Source organism: Genypterus blacodes, unplaced genomic scaffold (assembly GCF_046128005.1).
Source record: "Genypterus blacodes isolate CSIRO-AG114 ecotype Tasmania unplaced genomic scaffold, CSIRO-AGI_Gbla_v1 ptg000110l_1, whole genome shotgun sequence".
NCBI lineage: Eukaryota > Metazoa > Chordata > Actinopteri > Ophidiiformes > Ophidiidae > Genypterus > Genypterus blacodes.
Window position 1 is genome coordinate 522,003 of NW_027466914.1, and position 20,530 is coordinate 542,532.

General features: G+C 48.6%; 1 protein-coding gene across 1 annotated transcript in view; it reads left to right on the forward strand.

The window, feature by feature from the left end:
* The window catches only part of malrd1 (MAM and LDL receptor class A domain containing 1), a 29,498-nt gene extending 11,288 nt beyond the window's left edge, over window positions 1–18,210 (forward strand). The window contains exons 14-31 of the mRNA XM_076161089.1: window positions 43–199; window positions 356–466; window positions 1,265–1,478; window positions 1,566–1,813; window positions 2,701–2,986; window positions 4,423–4,668; window positions 5,139–5,296; window positions 8,365–8,545; window positions 9,407–9,535; window positions 9,655–9,816; window positions 10,862–11,019; window positions 11,684–11,885; window positions 12,449–12,727; window positions 12,912–13,037; window positions 13,704–13,770; window positions 16,057–16,189; window positions 17,430–17,537; window positions 17,645–18,210. Of these exons, the coding sequence (XP_076017204.1) occupies window positions 43–199; window positions 356–466; window positions 1,265–1,478; window positions 1,566–1,813; window positions 2,701–2,986; window positions 4,423–4,668; window positions 5,139–5,296; window positions 8,365–8,545; window positions 9,407–9,535; window positions 9,655–9,816; window positions 10,862–11,019; window positions 11,684–11,885; window positions 12,449–12,727; window positions 12,912–13,037; window positions 13,704–13,770; window positions 16,057–16,189; window positions 17,430–17,537; window positions 17,645–17,746 (3,067 nt within the window). The 3' untranslated portion in view covers window positions 17,747–18,210. The remainder of the gene's footprint in view (window positions 1–42; window positions 200–355; window positions 467–1,264; window positions 1,479–1,565; window positions 1,814–2,700; window positions 2,987–4,422; window positions 4,669–5,138; window positions 5,297–8,364; window positions 8,546–9,406; window positions 9,536–9,654; window positions 9,817–10,861; window positions 11,020–11,683; window positions 11,886–12,448; window positions 12,728–12,911; window positions 13,038–13,703; window positions 13,771–16,056; window positions 16,190–17,429; window positions 17,538–17,644) is intronic.
* The last annotated feature ends 2,320 nt before the right edge of the window (window positions 18,211–20,530 follow it).

A 20,530-nucleotide genomic window follows, 5' to 3' on the forward strand; every position in this document is an offset into this window, starting at 1 on the left:
TCCCTAACGAGGTCTGACTGATTGCTGTGTTTGTTGGGACAGGGGCAGCCCTGAGGGTTGGTACATGTGTGCAGACAGTTCCAAAGGTGGATACGGTCACACCACCGACCTCCAGACGCCCGCCATCTCCTCCACGGGCCCACAATGCACTCTGGTTTTCTGGTACTACATGAGCGGATTCACCGTGGGCTCGCTGCAGGTGAGAGGAGCAGATGAACCCCAGCAGGAGAATAATCATAACGCATCCATTACAGTGCAATCATCCAAATTTAATTAGAGAAATGACAGAGGTGTCGACTTGAAATCTAACGCCCCCCCGACAAATCCTCATCCATTATCCTTCTTCTATTTGCAGGTGCTGGTGAAGTACGGAAACATCACTCATGAAGTGTGGTCCCAGTCTGGTAACCAAGGCAACAAATGGAGACGAGGAGAAGTGTTCTTAGGGTTACTGAACAACTTGCAGGTCTGTAAAAATATTATGTCACGTCATACTTAGACGTCTATCACACTGAGAAAGGAGCAGTCCCAATACGATGAAGAGATGAAGAGATGAAGAGATGTTTACAGTCACACACGTATGATTCTGTGCTTAAACATTGAGACTAAAACGATAAGAATAGTCAAAGGACAGTCTCATGTGATAGTGTGACAGTGTGATTGGCTGTGTTTCGGTCTGAGAGGCTAAATGGAACACGCAGGCCCAGTGAGCACGGTGATCAATAATGAATTGATCGAGTCTAATTCTGTCTAATGAGTCTTTAGTTGTGTGGCGTGTCACTAATCACCGCCCGTCTGCTGAGGTGGGATCAGGTCAGTCTCACGACGCAGAGACACAAGCGTGTGTTTCCCCCCCCTCGGGAGCTTCTCTGGACGCGAGCGGTCACCCGTAGCCCAAATACCACGGCCTTTGAACGCGTTCAATGATGTCTATTAACCTTTGTCAAACAGAGTCAGATCTGTTCTGATGGTACCATCAGTGTGTGAGGCCGAGTGTGTGTGCCGTTTCACACCCAGCCTCTAAGGGTCTCTTTCAACCGACAGAGTCTCCTAAGTGCCCTTTTTCCTCGTCTCTCAGAGGTCTTCATCAGCTCACCGCCTCAAGACGCTGGATAACATGACTCAGCAGGACAGCAGCTCCGGGCCCATTGTGTTCCAACACCTTGTCTAATGACATCATACATGAGTGATGGTGTGATATTCTGATAATGTGAGTTAAAGCATGAACACGGAGCTAATCTTAAGCTTGTTGCTGTTTTGTTAGGTTGTGTTCAGGGCCAAGCGAGGCATCAGCTACATGGGCGACGTGGTGATCGATGACGTCAGCTTCCTGGACTGCGCTCCCCCGCTGAGCTCAAACCAAACATGCACGTCTGTAGAATACGCCTGCGCCAATGGCCGCTGCGTCCCCCAGGAGAACATGTGTGACTTCATCAACCACTGCGGGGACAACTCTGATGAAGACCACTACATCTGCAGTGAGCCCCTCTCTGCTGTCTGACTGACAGGAATGATGCATTTCCAGGCGAGTCTTGGTTGATCGCTCTGTTGTTGCTCTCTTCCAGAGGGCTTTAGCGGACGCTGCAACTTCGAGTTCGACCTCTGCTCCTGGCGCCAGAGCCGACAGGACGACTTTAATTGGACGATCAAAGCGGGCAGCACCCCCACAGTTGGCGCGGGGCCGTCCAGCGACCACACCCTGAGGGACCCGTCAGGTCACTACCTCTACATGGAGAGCTCCTTCCCTCAGGCGGCAGGAGACGTCGCCCGCATGTTAGGACCCCTGCTGAGCTACAGGAGCTCACACTGCAAGGTCAGCTCAAGGTCAAAGAGCAGGAGGCAAAGTCCAGGTCATCAATCATAGAGCAGAAGATGATTATTGCTCGATCAATGCCACAAAACACCAATTCCCCAGAGCAAAACCAGAGCAGGAAAATACAAAATGAGCAAAATACTGCAAAGTACAGCCAAAATAAATCAAATAAGCAAGGAAAATGCAATAAAACACAAGCAGTCTACTGGCTTCCATTGATTTTCTGCTTGAATTAATTCTGAAATGATTACATCTGTTCTATTCTGAGGGCTGTTTACCATTTAGAAAAGCCAGACTGGGGTCCATTTCAACATTTCTTAGGTCTGGATTGTTCTGCCATATCGTAATGACATAGATTCTAAAAATACGACTCGCATTTATCCAGTAAAGTGATGTTATGTGAAGAAAAAGAGCAGAGGGGTGACGCTGTAAGGAGCCGCAGACGCCTCGGAGATGCAATTCAGAATGAAATGTCCATTTGGATAATAACAGAGTGTAAAAAGATCCTCGCATAAAAGCTTTGATTAGGCTGCACCATGTTAATGTCAATGCACAGCTAATGTTAACACCTACTTATACACAGGAAGTGTTTAATGTACGCACGTCTGTGTTCCTGCTCCTGTTTGAGTGTGTGAGTGTGTCTGTGTAGTGTGTGTGTGTGTGTGTGTGTCCTCCCAGGACACACACGCAGCTTGAGCTTGATGCTCTAGATTGATGGATTCAGTTTGCTCTACATCACGTCTGTCTTATCCAACTCCTGACATGTCAATCAATCAGCAGAAAGGCGCCAATTATATAATAAATAAGGGAGGGGGAGAGGGGGGGGGGGGCGGAGCTTCTCCAGGTTTGTCCTTCATCCTGATTTCCATCCTCTATCATGCGTCTAGATGCGTTTCTACTTCCACATGTCCGGAGACGGCATCGGGACCCTCAGCGTGTCCCGGAGGAGCGCGGGGGAACCTCACCTCCTGCTCAACCTGACCGGAGATCAGGGGAACAACTGGCAGATGAGGGAGATCCCGCTGAGCTCCGCCGCAGACTTCCAGGTCGTGTTCGAGGGGAAGGTGGGGCGAAGTCCCAAAGGTGACATCTGCCTGGACGACATCACCTTTTCCCCCGGGTGTCTGTTTGCATCGTCGGCAGAAACAGAGGACACTCCTCCGCCCCCCACAGGTACGCTGCTCTCTTAAACGCTCCCAATGATCCGGCGCACCCGCTTGTGATGTCACCACACACACACACACACTGTCACTGCCTGTGAATACACACAGTCAGCCACAGTTATTGTTGGAATCTCAGGCCTGGGAACGATTCAGCTGTTCTAGCTTCCCCCTGCATCACCTCCATTCCTTACGAGCGAACCGTTAGGACACACAAGGAAACAACGAGAGTGGATTCATTGCTGTTGTCACTGAGGCTATAATTGGCCTATTAAATTTATCGCCTTTGCCTTGTATTGGGTACAGGTGGGAATAGGTTGGCTGGGCTCTCCATGTTGTTTGGAGCCGCAGATTGATTCTTATGGGTGATTTTCCACACAGCCGTCTCTCGCCGTCTCTCGCCCTCCCTCTCTCTCTCTCTCTCACCTGTCTCCCTGCTTACAGTGACGAGCTAAACCCTTGCAGAGAATCTCATCATAATAGAGTCTAATGATGCGTTTGGTGTTGATGCGATTAGAACAACAATTGCTCCTCCTGCTGTGTTGACAAATACTCAAGGAGGGGATTTGGAATGTTGTTTGCTGAGTTGCCGATGCTGATGTAAGCGGAAGCTGCCCAGGCTCCATCCTGACTCCATCCTGCTGCATCCCGACTCCACTGGAGTTTATGAGGACGTATACATTTAAAGGATTTGGCAGCATCAAACACACCTTTCCTCTCACACACACCTACAGCCTGGGTGAGTTCAGGTAATGCACCAGTGGGCTACACGGTCAGGAGCCGTTACTTCCTGGCTTCCCATGTTGCACTGCAGCTGCACATTGCTTCCGGGCCCATGCTCCTAAAGAGGAACAAAGTCTCAGGAGGGTCTTATCCCCCTTCCTCTCTCCCTTTTAATTACAGAGACCTCCCCTCTTCATCACGCCTCATCTCCCTCCTCCCCCCCCCGTAAAGCCGAGCATTGACCCTGCTGGAATGCTTGGCGCAGAAAAAAAAGCAGGTTTGAGTCCCTCCAGTGCTGCTGCCCGAGGACGCACTGATTGAGCCCGGCGCTCCTTTGTCTCCCTAAGCCTCTTAAAGAGACCCTGATGCTGGATCCAGACGGGTCCTCCCTCTCCTCTCCTCTCCTCCCACTCCTCTCCTCCTTTTTCCTGTTAAACCTGACAAAGAACACAAGACGGCCTCACAGTGAATGAGTGCGGCTGTTTTGCAGTTGTATTACACGACCTTGGGAAACTAGAGCGCAGTGCATGTCTCTCTGTCCTCCGAGTCTCGTTTCTCTTCTTGAAATCTTGACCTCTGACCCCTACATCTCTCTGTGCCGTGTAAGCAATTATTCATATATGTCAGTGTATTCCCCAGCAGCCCCAGAGACAATCTTAACCTACTTTACATGTCAAAACACACGGATAAAGATCACCTTTGAACCTCTTTGTGTCGTCTTCTCAGGCCTCTGCCCGCCCGGTTTGCTGCCTTGTGAAAGCGGCGGCTGCTTCTCCCCGGCGCAGAGCTGCGACTTCGCCGACGACTGCGGCGACGGCACGGACGAGAAGGATTGCGGCGCTTCCTGCTCCTTTGAGAAAGGCCGCTGCGGCTGGAAGAGCTCCCTCGCCGACAATTTCGATTGGTCGCTGGGAACCGGATCCATCCAGAGCATCCGGCCGCCGTACGATCACACGCTGCAGAACGAGAGAGGTGAGCCCGGTGCTATTTTTAGTAGAGCTGCACTGATATTTGTCATGGAACCAACTTGAAAATCAATGAGGTGCTTTGTAGAGTAATTGATGGATGGTGACTCAGTCGATTGATGAACGACTCCATCGCCCGTCATTCAGATTTACAGAGCAGCGCTTCTGGAGATCCTCATCCTGATCAGTTCAGAGTAAAACGTGGAGACAAACTTTATCCCCACAGAAAGACGTGACGATGCTTTCAATGTCCCACGTGTTTGAGGATGTGGGAAATCTGTGAAATGTGTCGGCAAGATTACCTCATGACCTCTCCACCTCGTCTCCCCGCGACGCCATTAGCGACCTCGCTGTAATTTGTCACCCGCGGCGAGATCCGCCCGCAGAGAGATCGCTATCAATTCCTCCCCACCTCCGTCCCGTCTCCTTTCCGTCGCTGCACCTCATCCTCCGTCTCCGTTTTTTTGCCCTCTTGAGGTCACTTCTTCTATCTGGAGGCGACGCCGGTGGGTCTGAGAGGCGATAAAGCTCATATCAGGAGTTCCGTCTGGAAGGAGTCGAGCGCCATCTGCAAGCTCTCCTTCTGGTACTTTATTTCCCATTGGGCCTCGGGCACCATCCGGCTCCTCATCAAGGTAAACCATCTGTTTGCATTCTTACATTAAGATCCCATCAAACATGTTTACGCCCAGTTTGATGTAAAAGCTGTGCTCTGTTAAATCATGTTAACATGTTCAGCCATCACATGTTGATGGTGAGGTCTTGTTGCCACGGTGACGGCGTTTAGGAAGAGGAGAGGTGAGTGAAGCTGCGATCAGTGGGTGAGGGCATTTGATCTAAAGGGTAACTGGATGGGTGAAGGGGTGGGATGTTAGTGGGCGGGGTCACGGTCAGAGGGACCCTGATTGGCTTTCAGGGATCCATCTCGCAGGGTTCCGAATTTATGTTGTGATTTTGCCTTTTTTGTGACTCAACTTCATTCCACTTTGTAAGTCGGGATTCAAGGTCAAGGTGCACAACTTTTGCATCAATAGAGACTTTGTGTGTTAGTTTCATTGTTAGAGCGCGCGTGTGTGTGTGTGTGTGTGTGTGTGTGTGTGTGTGTGTGTGTGTGTGTGTGTGTGTGTGTGTGTGTGTGTGTGTGTGTGTGTGTGTGTGTGTGTGTGTGTGTGTGTGTGTGTGTGTGTGTGATGTAAATGCACAGACTTCTCACACAGCAGGAGATGGAGCCGACCCAGCTCATTAGCATATCATCATTATGCTGAATGTGCATGAATGTTTCTCATACTGTAGCTCATCTTACCTGCAGCTATAGAGCTCAACACCACAGATATGTTTTAACTTCACCCTCCTGCTCTGTCATTGATTGTACCCTGTGTTATGTCACAGAGGTTAGATGTGTGTGATGTATGGAGTGTGTGAATGTGTGTGAGCTGATTTATTTACATATTCTGTCTCGTCAGCACGTCGATGAGAAACGTCAAATTTGTCCTTTTAAAGAAGGTCAGATGTAGACGTGACGACGAGGCGGTGGAATCATTCACACAGACAGTGATGAACGCAGAGGTCATCCCACAATTAGAGACGTTGATAGACGTGCGTGTGTCTGTATGTACGTGTGTGTGTGTCAGAGAGAGAGAGAGAGTCAAACCCTGTACTTTAGATCAGATTTATATCACTGTAGTCCATCCTGACATACATCACTGTAAGTGAAGGAATGGCCGAGGAGGTGCAAAGACATCAGCACTTACACATTATTGCCTCATGTTATGATTTACAACATTGGTGAAGACTGCTACACAAATACAAACAGACACAAAGCTATGAACACACACACACACACACAGGGGTAATGGATGAACAAAGGGAGTTATAGTAGCGACTGCATTGATTAGAGACAGACAGGGAATAGATGAGGGGGGGAGCATTTAAATCAGTTGATGATTAAAGTTAAACCAAACCAAACATTAGGACAGCTTCTATTCATTCATTTTGAGTCGTCGTTCAATCCAAATCTTCACATTTATCAGCCAGTATCTAACTTCCTCTCCTTTCTCTCGTGGCGTCTGCTGCATATGAAGCCCCTGCAGGAGGGAAATGTATCATTCTGGCAGCCGTGAGGCAGGAACACGTGCATGTGTGAAGGTGCGCTTCACAGTCTGCAGTAATATAGTTATATATGCTGTAGATATATAGAGGATTTATATCTCGCCTGCCATCGTGAAGAAGCCGCTGCTCTCCCCTCAGCGTTGTGTAAAATGACTCAGATGGAGGGAGGAAGGTGAATACGTGTGCTATGAGTCCATAAACTGCAAAAATCCACGGAAATAAATTGGATTCGGGCTTAACAGGAGTCTCAGTTGTGTGGGGATTTAAAAATTTCAATCAAATAAAAAAATATATAGTTGACAAAGTTCTTTCATTTTGCCTTTGGACCGTCGCTGGAGAATCATAAAGTGAAGTCATGCAAATGGGCCTCGCTTCACTCTGAGCTGCAGAAACCAACCGTCAAATTCGCCCGAATAAAAGGCCTCGATTGTCGTGAGCCCGGGCCGGCGCCACACACTCACTCACACACTCGTCAGTCGGCTGCTTTTTATGGGATTGAGCCTCGCCCGTATCTGTGGCATAAATCTGGAAATGTGCCGCCGTAACACCGCCCATTAATCTGTGCTCCACTCTCACACTAACAAGATTATTTCAAGACGGGGGCTTCACCGGAGGAGACAGCCGGTGCCTGCCTCACCCAAGGGTGCCTTTTAATGGGCTTTCAAACTGCCGAGTCAAATGTGACATTGCTCGTCCTCTGTGTGGAGCGCAGTCGGGACACCTTCGCTCACAACTTCACTCACTGTCACGTGTGACGGCTCAGAATGCTGTGTGCGGTCGGATTCATCACAACCTCACATAGCACCTCACTCGGGAAGCTGTTAACCGACGTGTGTGTGTGTGAGTGTGTGCACGTGTTCCAAAACATAGGTCATTAGCTCCATTTCCATTTGCCAAATAATGAGCTGTCATGTAGAAGTGCAGGTTTTCAGTTTTACTCTTCATCCGTCGCCGCATTCTTTCTCTCTGCGACTTTATATTTTGCGTCACACCTTCAAACTCTGCATGCACGTTTTTCTTTTCCTCTTCTTTGCCTTTTTCCTTCCCTGGAGAATGATAGAGTGATGTCGTTCTGGCTCCGTCTCGTCTCTTACCGCCGTGCAGATGTAACAGAGACCGTCTCTGTTTACTCGGCATGACGGTATTCCTAAAATGTTACAACGCGACTCCGTAAACGTTCCTATTCGTGACATTTGAAACCAACTGCGATCCCTGGCACGCCAAAACCCCCTTTTCCAAGTCTCCTTCGTTATTTGAAAAGCTTTATTAGACGTGATTCAGTGCCTGGCTGGTGTCATGGGAAAAGACTTACAGATGAATACGCGTCGGCCTTGTCGTTTAATGTCTTCCATATGTGGCAGGAGGGGAATTAGCATAACCCAGGGAGCGTTCCAGTCAGAAGGCAGGAGACGTTACTGCAGCTCTGCCACGCTGCGATAATAGAGAGTTGATTGATTGAGTTGATAGTCTTCTTCCATTCCACTCAAAAGTTTCCCTCTCGTGTTTCTGAGACTTAATCACTGCCATAAGCTCTGACTGTTCTAGGTGATCTGACATCATCCTCCTCCTCCTCCTCCCTGTCATCTCTCCACAGACAGAAAACGACCTGTGGGAGGTTTGGAACAAGACGGGGCACCAGGGGAATAACTGGAACCGGGCCGAGATCCCTCTGAGGAAGCTGAGGGACTTTGAGGTGATATTTGAGGGGATCCGATCCAGAGACGTGAGCGGAGGCGCCGCGCTGGACGACCTGGAGTTCATCGACTGCGCCCCGAGTAGGTGACGGCCAGAGAACAACAAGAAACTGAGTTCTTAATCTGTAGATCTGAGCTAGTAAGGATGTCAGTTCTCTCTCTCTCTCAGCATCACACATCCCTGCTGCTTCTGTAATTGAAACAGTATCGTTTGGTAGCTAATTAGAAGTGCTGGAGGATTCTGGTGTCAGCAGTGTAACGGAACAACTGCTGCGTCTCCACTTTTCCTCTGCCCTGGTAATTCCCCCTCTGTCGTCCTCAGTTTCTCTTTCGCATCTCAACTTTTTAACAATTAATACTAGCAGAATCGGGTTTGTTCACCTTCTTAACTCGGCCTCCCGCCATCCATTTCGGTCGCAGAACAGACAGGGGGAATGTTTTGGAATTCCAAAGTTCCGAAATGGAGCTCAGGCTGGAAAGTTCTCTCTCCAAACCAGACGTTTCGCCACCGCCTGGCAAAGTCATCAGAGAGTCTTTGGTTCTGACCAGCAAACCGCTGCAGAGGGATTAGGGTCGCTGTGCGCTGTGTAGCTGTAAAACTCTTACTTATTGCCTCCTTAACTTCAAAGCAGCTCCAGTCTGAATGAACCTGAGCGAACGTCATCGAAACTGCCATCAATCTTCACAGCACAGAGAGAGAGAGGGAGAGAGAGAGAGAGAGAGTGAGAGAGAGAGAGCATGTTCCAGTTGGGAGCTGGTGTGAGGTTGGCGACCTCTGTCCGTCCAGCACATAAACACCTACACAGAGAGACATAAAGGCTGACCTACAGACGAGACTCTCTTCAAAACCAGTTGACAGTTGCACACATCCTCCATCAAAGTTGAACTTCTTTTAAATGGATTTGGGTTCTCTTTTCCCTCTCTCTCTCTGTGTGTTTGTAGGTGTTGTGGCACCCGTCAGTTGCCCCGCGGTCTCAGACTTTGTGTGCCACAGCGGTCACTGCATCGAATCCCACCTGGCGTGCGACAACAAGCCCGACTGCGCCGACGAATCAGACGAGGTCGACTGCGGTGAGAAAAACCCTGAGCCGACATCAATCCAACAGCAATCGGTTCAAAGCCACAACTCTCCCTCCCTCCTCTCCTCTCCCTCCTCTTCCTCCCTCTTCTCTTCATCTCTCTTCCTGTAGCTCACATCGTGGGTTTGCCAGGTGCCTGTGACTTCAACATGAAGGATCCCCACTGGGAGGAGGCCTGCAAGCTGTCTCAGGACGCCGACGACGACTTCGATTGGAGGATCGGTCGGACGAGTGAGACTCCAGGAGCCGGACCCCCCGCTGACCACACCCCCGGTCAGTAACCTTCATCGTCATCAAACAAGCGGACACTTTGAAATCAATACTTTCCTTTTTTTATGTTCCAACCTCTCTCTGGATTTCTCTCCTTTCTGTCTTCAAAGATCATAAATCAGCCACAGTAACGTTTTCCAAAATTAAGAACTGTAATTACAAGAGGAGAGCCGGGGTAATGGGAGCGTCTGACATCATTATGTGAAGCTGTGTGTAATAATTCACCGGATCAATAAGAGGTGGAGGCGCCTTTATAAACAAACAACGGAGCCTCCATTGGTTTGGTGAAGTTCCATCATTATAATTACTGGTACTTGTAGAGAAGAATGGAAAGCTGTCAGGCTGGGAAACAGACGGTTGCTCTCCAGAGGGTGACCTTGATAAACAAAAGGATTAGAAAGTAAAAAGTAAAAGTGTATCTGCCTGAAATTGGACAGGAACTTGAGGACGAAGCATTTTTGCTGCTGGTCAGAGTGTGAACCCTGAATCAGCTGTCTGACAAATCCAACCTCCTGCATGGAAAAGTATGTAAAGTTATGGAACAGTCGGACTTCTGCGTTGGAATCGGAATGGATTGGCGAGATCTCTAACCTCCGACTTAAAAAGATACAGTAGATTTGCTTTAGGTTTTGAATTTGAAGTGGGCTGCTGACACTGTGTGAGCCGAGTGTCCAGTGTTGTGGGTGGGCAGGGTGGGCAGGGGGGCTTTGCTGCTCCGTGCTGTGGATTGCAATGGCCTCAAATCCCCTCTAACTCATGTGGAAAACTCCCACTCATCTCCGATCCGAGCCCAGCGGAGCAGAGCCGAGCCGAGCCCAGGACCGCTCTTTCCTCTGCTCCGCTGCAGGCTAGAGCGCCTCACAACAACACAAATACCAAATATCATGCACGGTGCAACCAGCGGAACAAAATGAGTGGATTTCTGGTTTGCAGTAAGACTTCAATTGGAGACTGGAGGCCCGGCACAGCTGCAGAGTATTAGTCGTACTTTCTAATGATTTGCAAAAAGACAATTACAGCGAATGCGGTTTGTGAAATTCATTCGTAGGTGGTGGAGGGAACTTCCTGTACACGCACTCGGCTGTTCAGAGGGAGGGCGACGTTGCCAAGGTGACCACCAGGAGTCCGTTTCCGGCCAGCATGGGCCTGTGTCACGTGCGTTTCTGGTTCTACATGCACGGCTCTGACAGAATGGGCACGCTGAAGGTGAGCCGCCGTCTAATCTCGGCCGCATTCACATCATCGATGCAAAGCAGAAAGCGCTCGCTCCCTTTGTTTTCACTCAGTGCCACTCATCTTGCATTCTGCCGAGCCTCTCTGCTGTCGTCGGCTGTCAGCTGATCAGTCACAGTCAACAGGAATGCGTTGTTTTAGCTCCGTTAGAGATTTCGGCGCTCCGGTTGAGTGTTTTCTTGTCGCTTCCCGCGCTGCATTACGCTCTGCTTACTGTCAATCACATGCAGAAATGAACGCCCGGGCCGGGAAGTGATCAATCACAGCTCGTCACCTGACAGAGTGTGTTAGCGTATCTGTCACTTTGTGTGTGTGTTTCAGAAGCTCGACTGATTTTAAAACGAAACAGTAAGAAAGACAGTGTTGGGAAGCTACAGTATGTAAAGCTACTCCTGGTTTAAAGCAGTTAAGATGAAGCCAAGGTAGCAAGCTACTTTAAAGCTACTTAATGAGGCAAAATGAAATGTTGGTACTGTTTTATTCTCAAAGCAAATAGCAAGAAAATCACTTTATACTAAGTTATAGGAAAAGCTACAGTCCATTATTTACAAAATAGCTGAGCTACTATCAAGCTACTGAAAAAAGTAGTTCAGTCAGTAGCTTCATCACTTGTACCTGCCCTTTCCCCTGTCGTCAGGTCTACACCGTTGGACCCAGCGGCGTCCGTCTGCTGATGTGGGCCACGACTGGAAACCATGGCAACCAGTGGACATACGCCAACGTCATCCTGTCCAACCCGGTACCATTCAGAGTGACCTTCCAGGCAGAAGTGGGCGGGGACATGTGGACAGACGTGGCCCTGGATGACATCACCTACACCACAGAGTGTATGGTGGGAGGTAAAGTCCCTCACCCGTCCATCAGGGCTTTGTTTTGTCCCCTTCTCTCTCGCTCTCTCTCTCCCTCTCTCTCTCTCTCTCTCTCTCTCTCTCTCTCTCTCTCTCTCCCTCTCTCCGCTATTCATGTTGGTCTCCTCCATCCCTCTATAAAAATTGCACGGGCCCCTCGGGGTCGGAGCGGCAAGTTAATGGAGCCTGTTGCCCTCGTGGGTTCGTATAAATTCACGGCGGAGATCGGGTCAGAGCCCGGGGATCAAAGGGAGAGCGATGGGGGAGAAAAGCAATTACGTTTATACTGTGTCGTCTCCCTTCTCTCCACTTCCCTCCACCTGTGAACTGCAGCTCCAAGTGCTCTTCCCTATGAAACGACCCCCTGCCATCCCAGTTTAACCATTAGCATGCCTCCGTCTCCTCACGCTGCAGACACTGTGCGGATTAGAACTCAGCCGTCATCCATCATCCTGAGGTTTCCCACTAAAGGACTGGAGCTGCATGTGAATCTGAGAAAGCTCCATCACATGTGAGGGATTCATTTGTCTTCCTGCCTCTTCCTCTTTCCTCAGGCCCTGTAACTCCTGAACCTACGACCTGCGACGCTCATCAGTTCCAGTGCGCCTACTCCTTCCAGTGCATCCCAAGCAGCTGGAGGTGCGACGGGGAGCACGACTGTGCCGACCAGTCTGACGAAGAAGACTGTCCCACTGTGGTGCCCGGCACTCTTCCTCCTCAGGGTCTCTGTCCTGTCGGGTACTTCCAGTGTTTGGGCGACGTTTGCATCCCGTCCATTTTCCGCTGCGACGAAGTTCCCGACTGTCCCGACGGCGAGGACGAGTACGGCTGCCGTGAGTGTGTCAGCAACTATCTCACAACAAAAGTGGAGAATGTCAACATATTCCTGTAGATTTTGACTCCAACAATTAGTTCTTTTAACCTGTTGATGATGTGTTTTGGGAATGAGCAGCATTCCCGCTCCTGACGCTCCTCTGACACTGTCGGCTCCTTTTGTTCCGTCTCCCCCCCTCTCAGCCGTGTTGCAGTGCGAGCTGGGGGAGCTGCTGTGTGAAGGCTCTCCACGCTGCGTTCCGCCTCACAAGCGCTGCGACCGCTCTGCCGACTGTCTGCCTTTCCGCTCAGACGAGTCCAGCTGCCATGGTAACGCTTTCACGTTTCTTTTCCCCTTTTTTAAGCTTTTTGTCCTTAGACGGGTTTCTGTTTTTACTGAGTCCCGACCCTGAAGCACGCTGAGTCACGAGTGAAGCTATGACAACGTTCAGATTTATATTTATAAGCTGTGACAGATATGATATACAGTTTTAAATTCGCCCGTTCCAACTAAGGTGCACACTTTCTAAAATTTAGTTCAGATTTATTCACATATGCAAATTTTCAACACAGTGCCAAAATCCATTAAATCCTCCATTTTCCTGTGAGACAAAAACGCCCATTTAGTCGCCGCCATTAGCTCACAATTACTTTACTGAAAGGGATCCTGGGGTTTGATCACACTGTTTCCAAAGAGGATGATGAGATGGGATGAAAAGGAGGAAGAATACAGACTAAAAGGCTGCTGACACACACTGACACACACACTGACACACACTGACCCTATCTGCAGAGGTTAATGGATGAGACACTGCACAGAGCACCGCCTCCTCATCTAAGCGGCCATATCATTCACTCATTTCATGTTCTGGTGTCAGAGCTGCAGCCCGCTCAGATAGAAAGGGATGACGGCTGGAGGAAAAAGGATCCCAGTGATTTATTGATTAGGTTTGATTTCAGATTGATCAATAACTGTTTTCTTTTTGTCTTTGACAGATTGTCCCCCGTCTTACTGTCTGCACGGCGGGTCATGCCACATCTGGCGACACGGGCCCGTTTGCACGTGAGTTAAAAGTGCAGCGTGCATTCTCAACACACACACACCCACACCCACACACACACACACACACACACACACAACAAAACACAGCTTTAGCTTTGTTCTATTCCCTGCGCTTGCCTCTCCTTTCTTCTCTTCTCCCTCTGTGAGGCTTAAAACCTGGAAATCCCATCAGTTTTGTGTCTTTCCTCGGAAAAGACACGCTCCACGGACCGTGGGGGAATCTGCTTATCCTCCCCGCAGCTTAACCCGAGCAGGTCTGCCCTCATTTATCCAACGCACACACACCAGCGCAGCGTTTCCCAGGGAATGCTGGACAGATCCTCCTGGTCAGTGTTTAAACACAGGCCCCGACTTATCAGCGGTCTTAGCAGGGGAGACCGCAAAATAACTCCTGCATCAAAATGAAGAGGAGAGACACGCACTCGTCACTCTGGGGGGGTTTTATAGGAAGATTATGAGTTTTCTACATCAGCACTTTGGAATGTTCGCTATAAGAAATTCCGTTATAGAAGAAAGAATGCAATTACCCGTCTCTCTGCTGTATCTGCTAACATCATTATGCTGCAGTGAGGCTGTAAGGAGCTCACGTGTCTCTCTCTCTCTCTCTCTCTGTGGACGTGTCAGAAGGTGGGTCTGTGCCCGCCGGGTGGCTGACTGACTAACTGACTGACTGACTGACTGACTGACTGACTGTGACTCGCTGCACAATGTGCCAACAGCAAAGCAAAGAGTTTTCATGTAATTTGCATTTTGAGAACGCTGGAAAAGAAAAACTCCTGAAAAAGCAGTTTGTGCCGCTTTGTTACCGCTGCTGCTTCGCCCTCGTTCCACCTCTCTCTCTCTCTCTCTCTCTCTCGTGACATTTCCCTCAGCTCTCCAGTTTGACTCGTGGGTGTTGAACGTACGTCGATAATGTAAACGACCCCAGCAGCGGCCGCCAGCTTTAATGACGGAGCCACAGCAAACAAAAACCTCATCCGAAATCGATATGTAATACATTTATGATCGTCTGCTTTGATTGTGATCTGTGAGATACCTGCAAACTAATGAGCGAGCGGCGAGGAGAGAGTAAGAGAAGATGACGTGTGAGGAATTTGTTATGACGTTTAATGCAATATTGATGCTGCTCTGTCCTCACTGTGATCACAATAAGATCTCTCGTTCTCTCCCTCTCTCTCTCTGTTTCTTCTTTCTATGGAGCCACTTTAACCAAATAGACCCACAACGTTTCAGTCATTTGCACCTAAAAGTCAAACCTGCAAACGTTCTCTTCAGTAAATCTGCACTCCTGTCTGTCTGTCTGTCTGCCTGTGAGTCTTCCCTCATTTATTCGCCTCCCGCTGCTCCCTCAGCTCATTATGTAACGGGACTGTGCCGCTGTCATTCATGGTGCAGAGCGGCACAGAGCTTCTGCAGGCTGCTCCGGGCCCGACAACTCCCCAGAACCACAGTGTTGGAGTGTTGGAGTGTTGGAGGGCACCTTTGGCTCTGTATTTGCATCTTGTTCCTCCGCTTGCCTGAGCAGGAACCACCGGGGGAACCATGGGGGGCGGGGGGGGGGGGGCGACACAGTGCCACGGACCAGACCGTCACACTATATGGACCCCCAGCCCCTCTGAATGATAATGGCAGAGCCCAGAGCTGCACGTTTCACATTAAGAAGGTCAAAGCTGCTCAGGAATCAAGCTGATATTGAACAGATGTTGACTCGGAGCAGGAGTGTGAGCTTTCCAGACGAGCCTTTTTTTATCTGAATGAATGCAATGAGTCTGTGTTTCCATGATGGACGCCCAGCACACAAACCTTGCGCTCTGCTTGTCAAGATAGGCGGCGGTATGACAGAGTGTGTTTGTGTGTTTGTTTGTAGCGAGTGTATGATGTGACGGAGACGCTCTTATTTCTGTATTTCTTTGGCGGAGACGTCGCCGGACTCTGTTCTCAGCGTCGGCCGAGTCATAAATCACGTCGTCTCTAAGATGCGTGTCGAGCTTTGGTCAGGTCCGAAATTTCGTGTCCACATTCCGTGACGAAGCGCTGCAGTCCAGAAGCAATAAAGGTGATGGAGCGACTGGACTGGGGAAGAATATAAATCAGTGGAGTCAAAAGGAAGTCGTTTGATTGTGAGAACCTCAAAAGAATAATGGCTGTTGTTTTGTTGTTGTGTTTTTACAAGGCAAAAATGTGATTAAGCTGTAAAAATCTCAATCTCCTCCTCAGTGCCAATTTCAGTCTCATAAAACTGTTTTTAAGCCAGGCTGTTAATGACCTCACCTCTGTTCTCTCCAGGTGCCGCCCAGGATGGACAGGCAACCGCTGCCATGTGAGGGAGAAGCCGCTGCCGCCTTCCTCGCCATCACCCAAACCAGAGGACACACATCTGGGTAATAAAGAGAAGGAACGCCTGTCCTGTCTCCTCTCCGTAAAACCGTCCCACTTGAATTTACCCACTGGCACCTGCAAGACCCCCGGTAACGCCTCCACAGGACATTAAAGATGTGTTTCCTCTCCTCTCCTGTGTGCAGATGCTGTGTATGCTGCCGTCGCCGTCGGACTCCTGCTGAGCGCTGCGGCCGCCGCTGCCTTGCTTTTCGTGTACTGGAAGAAATGCTGCTCCACGTGAGTTCTTCCTGTAAAATCTGCGTCCGGTGCGCCCTTTACAAGCGTCCACCTGATGATGAAGCTGATGATGAATTTGTCTGCTCCCTCCCACAGAGAGCCTGACCCTCTGAGCTACGGGGTGATGGATGAGCCGGCGTCCGACTGCAGGGCAGAGGTCAGCGCACAGAAAACACACAATCGATCATGAAGCATTTAGCAAATTCAGTTTTTTGTGCAAATCTAATTTCTTTCCTCCAGTTTTTGGCCTCACGTTTGCTCGATAACTTCATTTAATAGCGGGAGACGTCTGAGAGGAGCGATCCAAGAGCCTTTCTGCTGGATTACATTTTTCATTTGAGGTTATTGATTCGGCTGCGTATGACTTATGCAGCACGGGAGTGTGTGGCTGTGGATATTTGTGTTCCCACTGTGTGTGTGTTATTGATTCTACATTAAGGGTTTCACATGGACTGATCCCTACGAGTGCCACAGAGTTTTATTCACCACTGGGTAGGCGTCGTTGTTGTTGACATATTGGGGTCACAAAACCGTGGAAAGGTGTGTGTGTGTGTGTGTGTGTGTGTGTGTGTGTGTGTGTGTGTGTGTGTGTGTGTGTGTGTGTGTGTGTGTGTGTGTGTGTGTGTGTGTGTGTGTGTGTGTGTGTGTGTGTGTGTGTGTGTGTGTGTGTGTGTGTGTGTGTGTGTGTGTGTGTGTCCTGATAAATGCACAGACAGTCAGCACGTACTACATTCTCTGTCTGTGTTGGTGTTTGCTCTTGTGTGGCCGCCTGTGAGGACGCGTCTATAAATAGGGTGTGTAGGTGTGAGCATGCAGGCGTGCGTGGCAGTGACAGACATTAACGGTGGTTAAAGTGTGTGGGCAAGAGCAGGCAGGATGATTGTTCACCTTGGGAAAATGATCAAATGTGTTATGGAGGTTAGATGTGTGATTACAGACGCATATCGGGTCAATTGGGTTTTAATTGCGCTCGCATTCTCAGCCGTCAAAGCTCATCTATTTAAAGCCCCTGTACGTGATTTTCTCCCCCTCCTTACATGCAGCCTCCGTCCCTGGATGGAAAGCGTGGCGGTTTCCCTCGTGTGAACCCGGGGAGGAGCGAAGATCCTCGGCTCGCCATCAGCGTCTACCCCTGGAGGAAGCCGATGGAGGTAAAGCGTCTCCACTCCACTCAGCCTCTCAAACTTTACTCCCAATTATCACATGTCAATGGATGCAATATGTGTGTGTGTGTGTGTGTGTGTATGTGTGTCCACAGTGGGCTTCGGCCGGGAAGGATGCCAAGCTGTCCTTCGCCAACCCCTTGTACCTCCACTCCCCCAATCGTAACATGTCAGACCACAATAGCTCTGAGGCGTAAAAATGATGGACTGAGCGTAGTGATCTCAGTGTTTACAGACACCTGATGGGTTTGTCTCGGGCCTGCTGAAGTGCAGCAAAGGGGGGTGGGGTCACAACACCGAGAGTGGTAAACAAACGAGACGTCTGGACGAACACGTTTGAAAGTAGATTTGCCTACATTGCTTCAATTGGCGAGAATGTCCTTTGACGTGATCTTGGATAAGGAGATTTCATTTGGTTCAAAGTTCCAAGACCAGAACAACAAACTCCTATTCAGTAACAATGAGGTGATTTTTGGACTTTTTTTACATTTTTGTACTTTTGTGCCGCCAACTCTTAACACAGCATTGGGAAAATGTGTTTTTCCACATTCCATTTAATGACAAACAGATCTGATATCTCCCCTGGAAGCTCAGTCAGTGACCTAGTTTGGATGTATTTTTGATTTGCCTGAAAATCTGAGTATTGAAGGCCAATTTTCCAATAAAGCTTCATTCCATTAAAATAGTTCTGCTATTCATTTATGTAGTGCATCTCCCGAGAAATTGGCCCTTGAGACGTTTCAAACTCAGTCGCCTCGTTGCTAAATCGTCGATCATGTGAGTTGTTAATCCAGCTGTGCGGCCTTCAGAACGCTCCACAAAGGACGATTATGAGAAGGAATCAGCCAGCCGCCAAATCAGGGCCAACGCGTACGCTGGCTGCCTGTTGTGAGGAGTTACACAGAGATTCAGTCTCAACTAAGGACAAACTAATTGCGTTATTTCTAGGAAAATGTCTCATCTTAACATCTTCATCAAATTAGTCTGAGTCAATACAGAACAAGTTAAAGCAAAGTCCTTTGTCTAGAGTCGTGGCAAAAGCCGATAAACATCCACTTCACTTGAGACACAAAGACTCAAGGCTGAATGCTCGCCGATCCTTTTTAATTCTTGGGAGTGATGCCTGTCTTTTTTTTGCACTCACCGTAAATGAAGTGCCGGCTGCGTGAACACAGACCTCAGAAAGCAGAAGGATCATAAACGTGACGATGAAAGCAGGCTTTCGTTTGTAAAACGCTCAGACGTGCTGCCGCAAAACGACCTCTTCATGTTTGACACTCAGATCAGTGTAGGCACACATGACTCACACAGGCAGGCAGGCCCGGGCGCTCGTAAAGACCTGAGCACATCAGGACTATAAATCACAACTGACAAATACAAAACATTACAGAGGCATTCTGTGCATTTCCCCAAATCACAACACGGTCCTCCAGAGTCAGATCTGTCTTTGAAATGACATCGTGCTGTTTAAGCCTGTGCTGTCTCTGTCCTATTCATAACAAACGCCCAATAAATCTACTGGTGTTTTACTCGTTGATCTCTCGTACTCCGTCGGTGTCACATTCTCGTTTATTCTGGCTTGCCGGCGTCTTAGATGTTTAATCTCACTGTCCGTCTCGATCTGAGAGTCATCAAAGAAGCTTTTGGATAAATTTCAGCCGTCGAGCTCCTCCGCGGTGTTATGGTTCAGTGGCAGAGCTTCTCATTGGACCCTCTGGGACGGCGTGGCATAAACAAATATTGCTGCCGAAGCAACCTTCAGCCATTCTGCTCCTCCATCGGCGTGAAGACGTCTCTGTTTATTAGTGTAGAATTATGAGATGAGCCGTTACCTGTCAGGGGCTTATAAATAATGCAGGGTTGTGTTTTTTGTAAGAGTAGCTCCCTCAGGCCAGTAAGGATTGTGCTCATGTTCTCAGTGCTGATTAGGAGAACATCCAAAAGTCCCAACTCATACAAAATTTAAAAAGCACAAAAACAAAACAAAATTCCAGTTAACAAACATATGAAATAGAGAAAATGAGCAACTTAAGAGGCTAGAATTGGTAAATAATTTGAGTTTTTTTAAATGTTAAACGATTGATCAGTCATTATTTAATCTTAATTAGTTGTTGTTGTTGTTATTATTATGGACTTTCTGGTCTTTGTTCTTCTCAATGCCTCAGGTCTCTCACAGCCGCCACATCCATGCATCAATGTTTGTTTGTCTCCCCCACTGACATCTGACCCCAATGAAACAACAATCAATGGCCTACACAAAATACACACACACACACCCCCACACACACAGAGTGCGTATGTGCAGTTCTTTTCTTCTCCCTGTCAGCGTTTCAGGGGCGAACGAACTCTCTGGTGGTTTGTCTGAACCGCACACAGGAGGGACGCTGAAGGTCACAGGTCGTTGTCCTCGCGTTGCCGATCTCTCTCCTGTAGACCGACGTTAGTCAGCTCTTCTCCACAGAGGCATCATTGTTGTTCACAGGAGCCGAGTCTGCCCCAAAGGTCACGGTTTTGTTTATGGAGCGCTCAGTGCGACACGCTCCTGTAATGAAAGCCAGGCTGCCGCTGTCAGCCGGTGAGCCGTGTGTGTGAAGCCTTCCATCTGTGCAAGCACATACAGGTGAGTATGGGTCACATCAACACTTTACATGCAATTACTCAAGTGTTGTTAATTATCCACATTATGAACAATTACACTGATATCTGAATTATAGGATAATAATTTGACTTCATATTTGAATTGGTTATTTAAAATTCCATGTATTTAGACTCTATGGCGAATTTAAAATAAAAATATATCCAAAGAAAACCCTTTTAATATTTAAAATTCGATTTTTTTTCCAGAATTATAACAACATTTTTGATGAAAGAAATTTCTTAAAATCCTTACTGGTCTCAAAAAAAAAATCTGAATTATATCTACAACATTTATCACCATATATGTGACATTTGGATTTTGCCCCATTAGCATAATAATTGAC